Source organism: Chelon labrosus (genome assembly GCF_963514085.1).
Source record: "Chelon labrosus genome assembly, chromosome: 3".
NCBI classification, from domain to species: Eukaryota; Metazoa; Chordata; class Actinopteri; order Mugiliformes; family Mugilidae; genus Chelon; species Chelon labrosus.
This window is the reverse complement of record NC_140339.1, coordinates 30,879,953-30,893,505: the sequence shown is the minus strand read 5'-3', so window position 1 is coordinate 30,893,505 and position 13,553 is coordinate 30,879,953. Positions and strand designations below refer to the sequence as shown.

At 37.9% G+C, this 13,553-nt stretch overlaps 1 protein-coding gene across 1 annotated transcript; it reads right to left on the bottom strand.

The window, feature by feature from the left end:
• Positions 1–333: 333 nt before the first annotated feature.
• On the bottom strand, positions 334–12,596 carry LOC311486169 (adhesion G-protein coupled receptor G5). The gene is made up of 14 exons (XM_084541930.1): positions 12,145–12,596; positions 11,105–11,190; positions 10,959–11,025; positions 10,630–10,771; positions 9,928–10,041; positions 8,709–8,834; positions 8,467–8,512; positions 8,218–8,312; positions 5,327–5,442; positions 4,015–4,283; positions 3,831–3,921; positions 3,387–3,519; positions 2,784–2,940; positions 334–2,156 (listed from the first exon to the last, which is right to left on the bottom strand). Exons 1-14 carry the CDS (start codon positions 12,150–12,152, stop codon positions 2,074–2,076), a joined length of 1,533 nt encoding a protein of 510 aa, XP_084398056.1. The 5' UTR covers positions 12,153–12,596; the 3' UTR covers positions 334–2,073.
• Positions 12,597–13,553: the final 957 nt, after the last annotated feature.

Below are 13,553 nucleotides of genomic sequence, written 5' to 3'. Positions count from 1 at the left end.
GTCTGATGGAGCCTATCCCATCTGTCATCGGGCAAGAGGTGGGGTACACCCTGGACAGGTCTCCAGTCTATTGCAGGGCTAACACAGAGAGACAGACAACCATTCACACTCACACTCACACCTACGGCCAATTTAGAATCATCAATGAACCTAACCAGCATGTCTTTGGATGGTGGGAGGAAGCTGGAGTACCTGGAGAGAACCCACGCAGACACAGGGAGAACATGCAAACTCCACACAGAAAGGAACCCAGTCAGCCTGGATTCGAACCTGGAACCCTCTTGCTGTGAGGCATCAGTGCTAACTACCACGACGCTGTTCCGCCCGGCATAGAATCAGTCAACAAATATTAGCTTACAGTTTCTAAACAGATCAGTTTCTTTGTTTTAAAAAAAAGAAAAAATAAAGAAAGATTTTCATTCAGTAGAGATTTTTTTTTCTTTTTATTCTTTAAAGCTTTTGCACTTCCACAGACAAAGCAGATCAAGCCAATCATAGTAACTAAGAATGAAATTAAACAAAATCAAAAGTATGAGGAAGGCTCTCCTCATGGCAACACAACAACATTGATAAATCAAAAACATTGAAAATTCAAAAAGTTAAATTCACACATGCTTGTTGTAGCTCTTTAAATTTCACTATATATCCAAAAAGGAAAATATTTCATACAGTCCACCCAAAAATTTACATTTTATATATTTACGGAAATAATTAAACTGTTACATTTCTTGTATAAAATTAATTAATATAAAGAAAACTAATCTTATATCACATCGATGCTCTGACTAGTATATACACACTAACACCACAGAGATATCCCAAGCCCATTAGATAAAAGAAAATAAACTTACATTGATATTCAGTAGAAGAGTAGTTAATTCCTCTCAGGTGAACAAGATGAACCAGACAAGCATCACTGAGCTGTGCTGGCTCTGAATATCTGTGTACATTCATTTTATCTAAGTACACACTAGCACTTGTGTTAGGTCTGCATGCAGGAGTTTGTTGCATGCAAATTTTTTTCTTTTTGTTTTTATGGCCATGTGATGACTGCAGTCAAACTCACTGAGCTCAGTGGACTTTTGACTGTGCATCAGCCGGCAGTAAACCAGTCTGTCGACAGAAATACATGCACAATAACACCATGCTGTTGAAACCACAATAGATTCCAGCCGTCACTGTTGAAGAACTAACCAACATTAAAGCAATGTATCCAGAGATTTATGTACAATATGCTATACTCGCATGTTGAACACATTCAGTATGTTTACATGATAAAATATTACTAAAAATATGTGGAAACAGAAATATCCAGCACAATAGGTATAATTCACAGAACACACATTATCAGAAAATCTTTCAAAGTACTGAATCAGTGCCAGGTGAGCTGCATGTCAAACCCAGATCAGATCACACACAATGTAGAAAACCCCATGTGTGACAAACAAAGCTAAATGCATACCGGACTATACACCGATCAGCCACAACATTAACACCACTGACAGCAAAAGTAAATAACACTGATCAGCTTGTGACAATACAATATTTGGACCTGGCATTTGTGTGGATGTTACTTAGACATGTAGCACCCACCTAGACCAGACCAGACCAGACACCCCCACCCCATAGCAATGACACTCCTTGATGGCAGCAGCCATCATCAGTAGGATGCAGCCTGACACAGACACACACACACAAAAACGGTTTAGGAACCACTCAACATGAAAAACAGCACTAGGTGTTGACCTGGCCTCCAAACAATCCAAAATCCAAACAAGGGAGACCTACACAGTATTAGGCAGTTGGTCATAATGTTATGCCTGATCGTTGTATTTTAATGACAAAGGTTTAAAAACTGCACTAAAATTGATACAGCGTATAACATTGGTATTAGAAGAAGCTAGAGGTAGCGGGAATGCTTGCTTCCTGGTACATTGGTGCATTAAAAACTTAATAAGCCGAAATAGTAATGGCAAACTATACAGTATTAGGGTATGTATTAATCCCCCTAGCACATGCACATACCCACGTATTTAAATGCATATTTAAATGTGTGGCTTTTTGGGTTTAGCCTTAGGTGCTTTGAGTGCTCGCCATAGGTTCTGACTTTCCAGTCTTTCTCAAAGACATCAAAAACCACAGGAAGATGGAGAAACCTGCATGCAGGGAATGAGAGAAAGAGTGAAGTTAATTTTTAGACTATGTACAGGAGGAGAGGCTCGTGCAAATTATGCAAATGCCACTGCTAGACAATCAGTCCTCAGGTTAATGTACAAACATCCAGTCAAATATCTGCTCTTTATACACATACAGTATTTTAATATTATGGACAAGACTTACTACTCTTAACAAGCAAGTGCCTTACAATAAATTTGAATAGCATTTTGTAATTTTCCAGAAGGAACAAAGATCCTCAAACCTGTGTCAAATGCAGAGACTCTGAAAAGTAGTCATGTTCAATGATACACAATTTGCTTCTCCATTACATGTTGGGAGATTCCCAATCCTGTATGGTCCATTTCCTGCACTTTACCAACTTAATACCTACATATGGAATCTGTTTAATAAATCAAGTACTTGCTTTCCATCCTGAACAAACCTAATAAATCTCTCATGCAGCATGAGGTAGAGGTAGATGCTGATCAATTCTCTTGAAGTTCTTCCACTCACTTATTTATATATACGCGTTTCGTATGTACTTGTCTCATATGACCCTGTCAGTTACATTTATACTGATATCGCTACAGAACAAAGGAGAATAAGTGGAAAAATGTTGCCCAGACCTTGCAGTGAGTTCAGGATGCAGAAAATGTAAAGGCCCGGGGTGGTCAGGTGGCCAAATGAGAAGAAGATCAGGCTCCAGGTAATGCCAAGCAGAGTGACGACTCCCAGCAGGGTACAAACGTCTTTCTTGGCTTGATCACGATCCTTCGGTCCAAACTGACATGCATATTATAGTGTAAAACAACAGTATAGACCATCAGAAACCAATTGGAAATCAATATGAATCCCTGACATGTTGGAGAGTGACTCTATTATTCACTTACGCTGACATTCTTTTCAGTGAACACATAAGGAATATTATGTCATTACTCCTTTAAGGCTTAATAATGGACAGATGTTTTAAGGATTTTTTTTTTATAAACAGGTGCTTATACATTGAGTATGTGCAAGGAAGACAGCTAAGTATAAAAAAAAAAAAAAAAATTCCAAACATAAATTAAATGTTATTAGAAAATAGATAGATAGGTCAGCCCAACGTACTTTATGTGCAAGTAACCCTCTTACAAGATTGTTGCCCACTGCCAACAAGGGACAATATAAGATAATCCTTTCATTTATCACCATTTATTTATAAGAAACGAACAAAGAGCAGACCTCCGTACCTTTTGGCTTTGGCGAAGACTCACAACACGTTTGATTGCCACCCCTAACATGATCATGTTAAAGAGGATCACCAAGGAAAACATTCCCAGTGTAGTAACACTCTTCACTATGTCATTTCTTACATAGCATCTACAAAGAAAAGAGTATAAATATAAAACTTTGTCTCATACACTGAACAATCAAAGGGGCATTCTGTGGTAAAAATATCAATTCATGGTGAGTGAAATTTTCAGCTACATGTAGTGAAAGTATTCCTTGACTAGTTTAGATTCAGTGTACTAACTATAGCACATCAGAAGCTTGGTAAAATGGAGTTTACTGCTTGTTCCTCCTACCAGTGTGTGTCAGTTCTGTTTAAATATTCAAATACACAGAAACATTTAATAAGTTAATTATTAGTCTAAACTGTACACTTGCAAATGTGTTTCAGCCTTTCCCCTTACATTGCTGTATTTCCAGTTGAGTCCAGGAGGACTTCACCATAGTTGGATTTGTTTATAATGACCACAATCGACACAATGACAGCAGGAATACCTGAAACATAAGAATTAACCAGGGACTATAATTTCACTAAACAGTGTCTTTGCTTGAAGTTTGTTGACTGATAATGAAGACAAAGTCACTCACCCCATCCTACTACACTGAGTTTGAGCAGGTATCTCCTGACATAGACGTTGAAGACTTTGATTAAGAGAAGGTAGAGGTGGAAGCCCTCTATGCCCATCCAGCTAAAAGTGGCCATCAGAGAGTAGTGAAGAGCAATACCCATGTAAAGACAAAGTCCATTGTTAGACAGCGCTGCTGCTGCCTGGTTGGGGAGGAAGTGTAAATTGAGCAGGATCAGGGCAATTGCAAGGTTGATGTGGACCTTCATGGAGACATCTGCTCTAATTTTTCTGTGGGGCAGAGGAGAAATTATTTAATGTAAGTAGATAAGTTAGATTTCTTGGTTATAAAGTGGATGCAAGGAAATGAAGGTCACATGGTAGAAAAAGAAATGATGAATGGATGAGAGAATAACAATTAAAATGTCATTTAAGGAAAAAGAAAGAAGGAACTAAACAACGGAGGTAACAAGCAGGAGGAAGAGAGCAGAGGACGTAAAAAGGTAAATGTAAATGTAAATGTACTTTATTTATATAGCACCTTACATCGACCGATAGGTGAACCAAGGTGCTTTACAAAAGATTAAACGATTTAAAACAACACACTGGAAAACAAGTACAGTAGTAAAACAAAGCTAAAAAATAAACTAAAAACAATAAATGAGAGGATACAAGTAAAATAAAAATAGAATGAAAGTAAATAAAAATAAATATAAAAGTGTCACCACACTACTGGGTACTAAAAGCCATTTTGAAAAGATGCGTTTTAAGTCTTGATTTAAAAAGGCCCAGGTCAGTAATGATACACATCTCACTAGGGAGCTTATTCCAGAGCTTACTGTAGGTCCAGCAACTGAAAAGGCTCGGTCTCCCCAGTGTTTAAGTTTTGACCTGGGCACTTCCAACATGAGTTGATTGGACAACCTCAGAGTTCTACCGTAATCGCGAATGGTCAGCATCTCAAATAAGTAAGATGGGGCGAGGCCGTTAAGAGCTTTAAAAACAAACATTAAAAGTTTAAAATGAATTCTAAAATGGACCGGGAGCCAATGGAGGGAATAGAGAATAGGAGTTATGTGCTCTCGTTTTTTAGTGCTCGTTAAAAGACGGGCAGCTGCATTTTGGACAAGTTGAAGACGGCCAACAGAGGACTGGGAGACACCAGTATACAGGGCATTGCAGTAGTCCAGTCTGGAGCTTATTAGAGCGTGAATAGCCTTCTCGAGGTCATGACGGTTTAAAAAAGGTGATGGGGTAAAGGGCCGATAGATGCTACTTCACTTACACTGTGCGAGAGGTGAGGACAGAAGCAATAAAGGACAGTCAAAGTTTACCTGTTTGTGATGAAGAGCAAAACAGTGATGACCAGGGCAACAAGAGAAATACTACAGCCAATCAGAGTAATGTATGTGAGAGCCTTCAGGTCTGGTGGTGAGAGGTTGGCAGACACCTGTGGAGAAAATACACGTTCACATTCTCTTGCTGTTTTATCTCAACATAGTGGAGAGTTTAAGCAAGTACAATTTTGACAAACAAGGGTTTTGCTGTTGGTACTTCTAATTTATGCTGAAGTATAGATAAAAAGGTTTTTAACATGTAATAAATCTCTACCACTATTGATTCTATGATTATTGGTATTTTAGTAACACCTCAACCGTTATCTAAGTGAAAATTTGAACATATGGTTTTCATTGGATCTCTGCACTGTATTTAAGGTCGCTGCATGGAGAACTGGATGTCTTTAACCTTTGTGGCATCTAGTGGTAGCATCAAGAATGACACTGTGATGCACAGCCTTGCATGTTGTTTTGTAAAAGAATGAATCCTCAGTGATAACAAATTACCATTCAGGGAAATGTTTGGCAAGGAATGACTGTTGCAGACCATGTATACTATACAAAAAACATCATATTTATCATATATTTCACAGTGTAACATGAACCACAAACAATAAAAGGAGGATAACGTTCAAGATAACGTCCAATCATTTCAGGACATCATAGGCCTAACTGTATGCATGCTCAATATATGCACAGAAAACTAAGAACACAGAATCTCAGAATTTATTTTGAGAATGTAAAATTATTTTCTCCACAATCTCTAGGTCAACAATCAGGTGAGCTTCATCTACTCATTAGAGACTCCCAAAAAAGAGTTTGCAGTGTAAGAAGTGAAACTGTCAAAATGATTTTCTAAGCACCGTGTCTCAACCAGACTGAAGGTTTCTAAAGAAGCAGTGCATGACACACATACACACTTTATCAAAACTTTATATTAAAAAAAAATATGATCGGACAGTATAGGAGGGATCACAGCATTGGATGACCAATACATCAAGCTTTGTTTACTGACAGCCAAAAAAAACTACTTTCTCACTTCGCTGTATTTGTTAAATAAAGACTCCAGTCAGCAAAGGTCCCAAAAAAAGAAGGCTGTCTAATAGAGTCTCAGAGGACACGTTGTGTCTTTAAACCACTTCTCAGGAAGGAAGGAATCAATGACAAATGCTTGGACTGGGACACAGCAACATTTCACAGTTGAAGATGGAAGACTGTAACAGAAAGGTCTGTCTAAGTAGATACCACCAACTAAAGTTATGCATTGCCTCTCATTTAGACTACTGATCTGCTCTCTTAGGTCGGCAGATCAGTCATTGTTGGTTGTCCCAAAGACAAAGAGGTGAGAGGTGACCGCGCCTTTGCAGTTGCTGGCCCCAAACTGTGGAACAACTTTCCATTGCACATTAGACAGGCCGACTGTCTTCCTCATTTTGAATCCTCTCTTAAAACACATTTTTTTCTCTTTGGCTTTTAACTCAGCATGAGATGTTGGTTCTTATTGTTTACATGGTCTGATTGGTTTTATGATTTAAATCTTGTTTTTAATTTTTCCTTGTTTTTTTATATTCTCATGTCTGTGCACAACACTTTGGCCAACCTTGTTTTTTTTTAAAGTGCTTTATAAATTAAGACTGATTGATTGATTGATTGATTGATTGAGTGAGAGAATGATACACTTATCAAACCAACAGTGAAGGGGGTGTTTTGCAACTGGACAACTGGGGTTGGAAACCTTGACTGAGGAGAAGCAGCACTCCATTCTTCAGATACATGCTACAACGTATGATCTTTTATCTTTGTGGAGAAGGACTCATACTGCAACTGGATAATGAGACCAAACACGCTACCAAGAGCTTTGAAAAACTACTTGAAGACCAAAGAAGACCAACGAGTGACTGACTGTCATGGACTTTCCTTCACACCATAACCTCATTGAACATTTACAAAGTACTTGAAGACTGAGAAAGCCTAACAAACTGACATCACAAGAAGTTCTGTGGAATATTATCAGATCATTTTAGGGTGACATCGGTTATCTCATTCAGTCTTTGTAGCTTAATTGGAATGGCTGTAAACTGATTTACATCTTAGGCCAGCTGAGCAGATCAAATCCTCCTTTCATCTGAACTTCCTTAAACTAAATAAAAACAAAAGTGAAATTATATTATTATTTGTGCAGTGACTCTCCCATCATCAACACAAGATCTTGGTGAAACAGCACTGGATGGAAATAAGTCTTGTGACATTGCAGAAGTTTATCGAAACAATGCCGCAGAGAATGTGTGCTGTAATCAAAGCTAAAGGCAGTCCAACGAAATATTAGAGTGTGTTTTGGCCAGGCAGTGTTCTGCTTGTACAGGACTTTGGTTCAACTGAGGGTTTTTTTTTTTGTTTTTTTTTTATGTGCTTTAGAAATAAACTTTGACTTGACTTTATTTGACTTGAAAACTGCCTCAGTGAAAGGATACATCATATCAAAGTTAACCTAGTCAACTCAGAATGGCTTGAATGAGATTGTTGACTGGGAAAAAGTGTATCTTGTCATGATTACTTGTATTTTTATACATATCCTGCAGTCCTGAATATGTACCAACATATTGTGGGTCACTGAGAACAGGAGTTAGAATTCTTGCAAGTGTCAAGAATTCTTGACCAGGTGAACCGACTGATTTGTTGTGTGAACTCAAAAATCCAATTTCTGTAAACTCTACATGGCCAATAGAGTTGATATGTGTGTGTTCTTTGATCATTTATGATATGTTTTGCAGGTACAGTTGAAGAGACAAGGGGAGACTATGTGTGTTTTGCAGGAGAAAGTCCTATCAAGTCCCAAGATACTGTTACTCTTGAGCTAGACTATGCGTGATGAGAACAGCCAGTCCTACCATGAGCACACCAAAGTATGTGAGATGGTCACAGGAACAGGTGATGTGACTCTGGTTACGTTCCCACAGTGTTAGGCAGCCATCACGGCTAAATTCTGGTAAGTCAGAAAGACAAATCCATTATGCCTATGATCTTGTGTTGCATCTGCTTTGCTAATTGTGAACAAAGACAAGAACTCAGAATGCAACTTATCGTTCTTTTAACAAAACAAATTACTATTCATGACAGATGTGACGCTGGATACTCACTTTCAGTTGAACAATCATAGAACTGACACGAGGGCGTTTGGGTTTCCTGTAAAACAGTAATATTCCAGGTTTTTAAATAAGGTCACAGAGGTTAAGATTAGATAGATAGATAGATAGATAGACGACTTTATTAATCCCTTTGGAAGGTTCCTGCAGGGAAATTGACATCTCCATCACACACAGCACTGTTGGACATACATGTACAAAATATATAAAATATAAACAAATAAAGTTGTACTTACATTTAGACCCGTGGTAACATTTATGGTGATGTTTACATACTCCTGTAGTCCTGAAACATTTTTGTCCTCCACACTCAGGCTAATCAGTCTGCCATCATACAAGTCAACCGAGGGTTCCAAAGCAGACTACAGGACAACACACATTTAATTAGCTGACAGTTATATGGGTAACAAGTTACTGTTCTGAAGTCACATGACTTGGTTAAGGGGATACGACCTCAGTCCTTATATATTGCCACAGTCAATTTCATGTTATTTATTAAAAAAAGTTTTGGTTTGCATTTACTTAAACTAAACCACCTTGACTTGTAAGAAAGGGAATGACTTACAATTTAATTATATTTTCAACAGTTACTTCTGCACCACTTTATGGGGGGTGGGGTGGTGGTTATTAAGTATTTAAGATGATTTAACAATTTGAATATTTCTAGAATATTCTTCTAGAACTTCTAGAATATTCTAAAGTTGTATTCTAGAAGTGTGTGCCCGAAGTGCAATAGAACTCAATAAAACATATCAACACAACTCGTCAATTAAGTGCAATATCTATATATCAAACCAGTCCAGACCTTGTTCTCTCCTTTTGGAGGCACAACCATGGCTAATAAACACTGCTGCTGATGGAGAGAAGATATTTTTTCCTTTAATCATAAAAAGTATGTGAATTTGTAGATATGGTGGCAAAACCCCACACAGCCAGATACAGCATATACTCACAACACCGTTGCCTTCAGGCTTGCTCTGGGGGTTTCAGGCCGGGTTTTTGTAAAGCGTCTTGAGATGATTTGTATTGTTATTGACGCTATATAAATAAAATTGAATTGAACTGAATTGAAATACAGAAAGACACTGCAAATGCTGCACTGGTAAACCAGCAGTTTATTTTAACATCCTGATTACATACATGATTACTTATAAGCTATTTGGTTTTTATTAGCCTGACTACTCAAATAATCTGACGACATACACAATCAGTGACAGACCAATGGCATTTCTTCTGAGCCTTTTCGTTTGTGCTACTTGCTGGAGATTTCTCTATTTGCCGGTGTTGTGATTATTGTGTTTCCGCATTCTGACTTTGTTGTGAGTATTTGCATTGCATCTCTGTATCCGGCTGTGTTGTGAGGATTTGCACTGCGTTTCTGTATACAGTCTTTTGGAATACAGCTCCTAACATCCTGTTCTACAAAATTTTACGTAACAAAATGTAGCTGCTGACCCAGTTTGTTAAGTAAAACATTAGGAACATAATGTTGTTGTTCGGTTTGACGTCCAGCTCTTTTGGCAGTTGTACAGTCACTTTCCTGTTTGAGACAGGTCCGTCATCCATTATCTACATCAAAGACACAGCATCAAGAATAAGAAGAGACAAAACAGTTTATATACAAATAATAATAATAATAATAACACATTTTATTTATAAGCGCCTTTCAAGACTCACAAGGACACTGTACAAAAACATAAAGACACAAAACAAGACAAAATAAACAAATGGAACAGTGCACGTGGATAAGCTTTCTGGAACAGGTGGGTTTTGAGTCTGGATTTAAAGAGAGGGAAAGAGTCAATGTTTCGGATGTCCGGTGATAAACTAATTCCTTGTAATGATTGTATTTTAAACACACTATTTAATGCCATACTGTATACAAATATGCTAGGTAGAGCTAGGTAAGGTAGAGGTGACGGGGTACTTGGAGGACAAACTGAAAGGATGGCCTAGAAGTAAAGTCAGGTATCTATCTATCTATCTATAAAACCTGCATGACACATTTTCAAGGTACAGTATGTCATACAGTAGTTGTTGAGATATATCATTGTAGACCAAAGTGGAAGACACTGATGACATTACTACCAGCAAAGGTAGCTAAAAATCTACTCAAATCACATTATAAATTACAATAAAAAAAAGTGATATTTTTACCCCAGTATCACTGGCTTGAAGTTCAAGGCCTTTGAAGGGGGTCTTGGGTTTGTGCACGAGGGCCACACCATTCTTGAGACGAAACTTGCTGGAACATCTCCCCTTCTTTAAACATTTATCTACTTTCGGCTTTTGTCCATTTCTGAAAATTTTAAGACAAAAAAAACACAAAATGACTTGACCATTTGCAAATTTTTCTCTCTCATGGTTAAAGACATTTATTAAAAATTACTCACAATCAAACATACATGAACACAGATGCTCTCACAAATGTACAATCCCAGCAGTTAAAAGAATATGCATCTGCAAAACTGAAATAAAATGTTTACCCATTGTGGTTACTGCTTTGTCCTCTTTGTAAATTGTCAATATCATTTTCCAAACACTGGGTGAAATCTGTCAAATAAATTAAAGATGATAAAGGTGATATTGAAAGTATCAAAATGCCGTACTGTACTATATTAAAGCAACTTACTCTTATCTTTTTGTGGTGAACAATTAGAGCTGATTGGCTCAAGAAAGCAAGTCAGGACCATCCACCAGAGCAGCCACCATTTTATCCTGTGAAGTAAACAGAAGTTATATGAAACAAAACAAAAAAAAAAAACTGTCATGTAACATGGCCCATGCATGCCATGCAACCAGTTGATACTGCATTCTTGTCTACATTCAAAGTGGAAAGCCATCCTAGTGAGGCAGCATTTCCGCTTTCCATGCACCAATATGTTCCTGTTAGTGTGGGGCTGTGAAGAGCCCCCAGTGCACTTTCAATACTAGCTTGCTCGTCAGGTTGAAGTTTCTGTAGGTCGTTTTTATCGGTATGGAGATTTATTTCCTCTCACACTGGCGCAAAATACACATACTAGTTGGCTATTGACTGTAGTCTGTGGTGTGTTCGCATTTAAACTTGTTGTTGGCCAGAGAAAACAAGTAAAAATGCAAACAAACAAATAAATGAACAGGTGTTGTGAAGAACAGATACTTCTATGGCGCAAGTAAATAGTGTGAAAGCAAATGTAACAAAGGATATGTGTGTTGACAACAGCTGCAAATATGATCCGTGTAGTTGACCTACTTATATAGTAATAGGTTTCACATTGCATATACAGAATACAGTCACTAGACAGAGAGAATAAGTAAAGATAAGTAAATAGTTTAGAAAATTAAATGGAGTATGTCTTGAATGGTAAAACACATGATGCATTTAAGCATTTCAAGCAGACACAGAGGGAAGTACAAACACCCACAACACTTTCTGAACTTAACTGGGAATGCAGCATCACAAATACAGTGTATTTAGACAAATGTAAAAATGTAAATGTAAATGTACTTTATTTACATAGCACCTTACATCGACCGATAGGTGAACCAAGGTGCTTTACAACAGATTAAACAACAAGACAAGTCATCTGTGTATACTTAGTTAAAGAACCAAATCCTATATCTCACGACATCATAAAAGCTGATAGCTAAATTAGGTGGTTCTGACATGAGGAGAATCAAAAAATGACTTACTTTTCCATGTTGCTGAGCTTCTGTAAAGAGAACACAGTTGACGTGACAGTGGGACAGTAACAAGTGAGAAAACTTGATAAAGCCAATGAGCTTTGTGGGAAGTTGATAAAAAAAACATGTAAATGATGTTACAGTAAAAGAGGAAGCACACTTAACATTACCTGGCACAGCATACACATCCAACATTAAGTGATTTATTTATTTTGAGAAGCTAGTTTATTCTACATTTTATAGTAGTTAATTGAAGAACATCATCACGATGTACACTTTTACAAACAGCAGCTTTACACTTTCCTCTGTACTGCAGATTGCTGTTCTCTGAAAGGTGATGAAAATAGTCTTCAGTAATAATCATTTTCATTACCTCACTGCAATCAACAGAGGGCAGTGGTTGGCTACATAAATAGTGGGTAATGTAAACATGAATGTAAAATCAGTCCTCCACTGCATATATATTGTGATTATTCCCGTTATTACAATAAGAAAATCCATAACCAAATCTGCACATATTTTTTTATTAAAACAGCCTGACTTTGTTCAGTGGAACAATGGTGTAGTGGTCAGGACTGGGTTTGAACCTGCTGGTCAGCTGGAGCATTTCTGGGTGGAGTTTGCACGTTGTCCCTGTGCTTGCATGGGCTTTCCCCCGTACGCCGGCTTTCTTCCAAAGATGTAGATGTAAGTGATAATGGTTGTCTGTCTCTCTGTGTTAGCCCTGTGACATACTGGAGACCTGTCCAGAGTGTACGCTGCCTCTTGCCCAGTAACAGCTGGAATAGGCTCCAGCCCCCTGCGACACTGTCGATTGAACATTCTTTTTTTGGCTTTGATATTCAATCAAACACTATTTTTTTTACAAGTAACCTCACAATGTACTTTAAATAGTTTTTCCATTAAAAATAAAAACAAATGTTTTGTCTGAGATTATTGTGTTTTGATGTTAGGAACTGGTATCATCATTCATTCATTTTCTGTAACCGCTTGTCCTCTAGAGGGTTGCTGGAGCCTGTTCCAGCAGTCTCTGGGCGAGAGGTGGGGTACACCCTGGAAAGGTTGCCAGTCTACTGTAGGGCCAACACAGAGAGACAGACAACCATTCATACTCACCCCTACGGCCAATTTGGGAGTACCCACAAACTAAACACAGAAAGGCCCCAGTCGGCTGATGGATTTGAAACCAGAACCTTCTTGCTATGAAGCATCGGTGTTAACCACTGGTTCGTTGGTATCGTTATAAGAAACCAGAATTCAAGGAAAAATCTAATACTGACATAATATGTGTTTAGAGGCACACATCTATCTCATGATGCTGTGCATCTTCAAATGATGTATGCGTGTGTCAGTTCCACTGTATGCTTTATCAATCTATCTACCTGTATAAAACCAAGACACTTCAAATCACTGGTATG

Excerpts from the sequence above, each read along its gene's own strand:
- LOC311486169 (XM_084541930.1), bottom strand. Across the intron at positions 8,513-8,708 it reads ATGTTACCACGGGTCTAAAT|GAAACCCAAACGCCCTCGTG; the intron begins GTAAGTACAACT and ends ACTGTTTTACAG. Across the intron at positions 3,922-4,014 it reads ACTCAGTGTAGTAGGATGGG|GTATTCCTGCTGTCATTGTG; the intron begins GTGAGTGACTTT and ends CTTATGTTTCAG.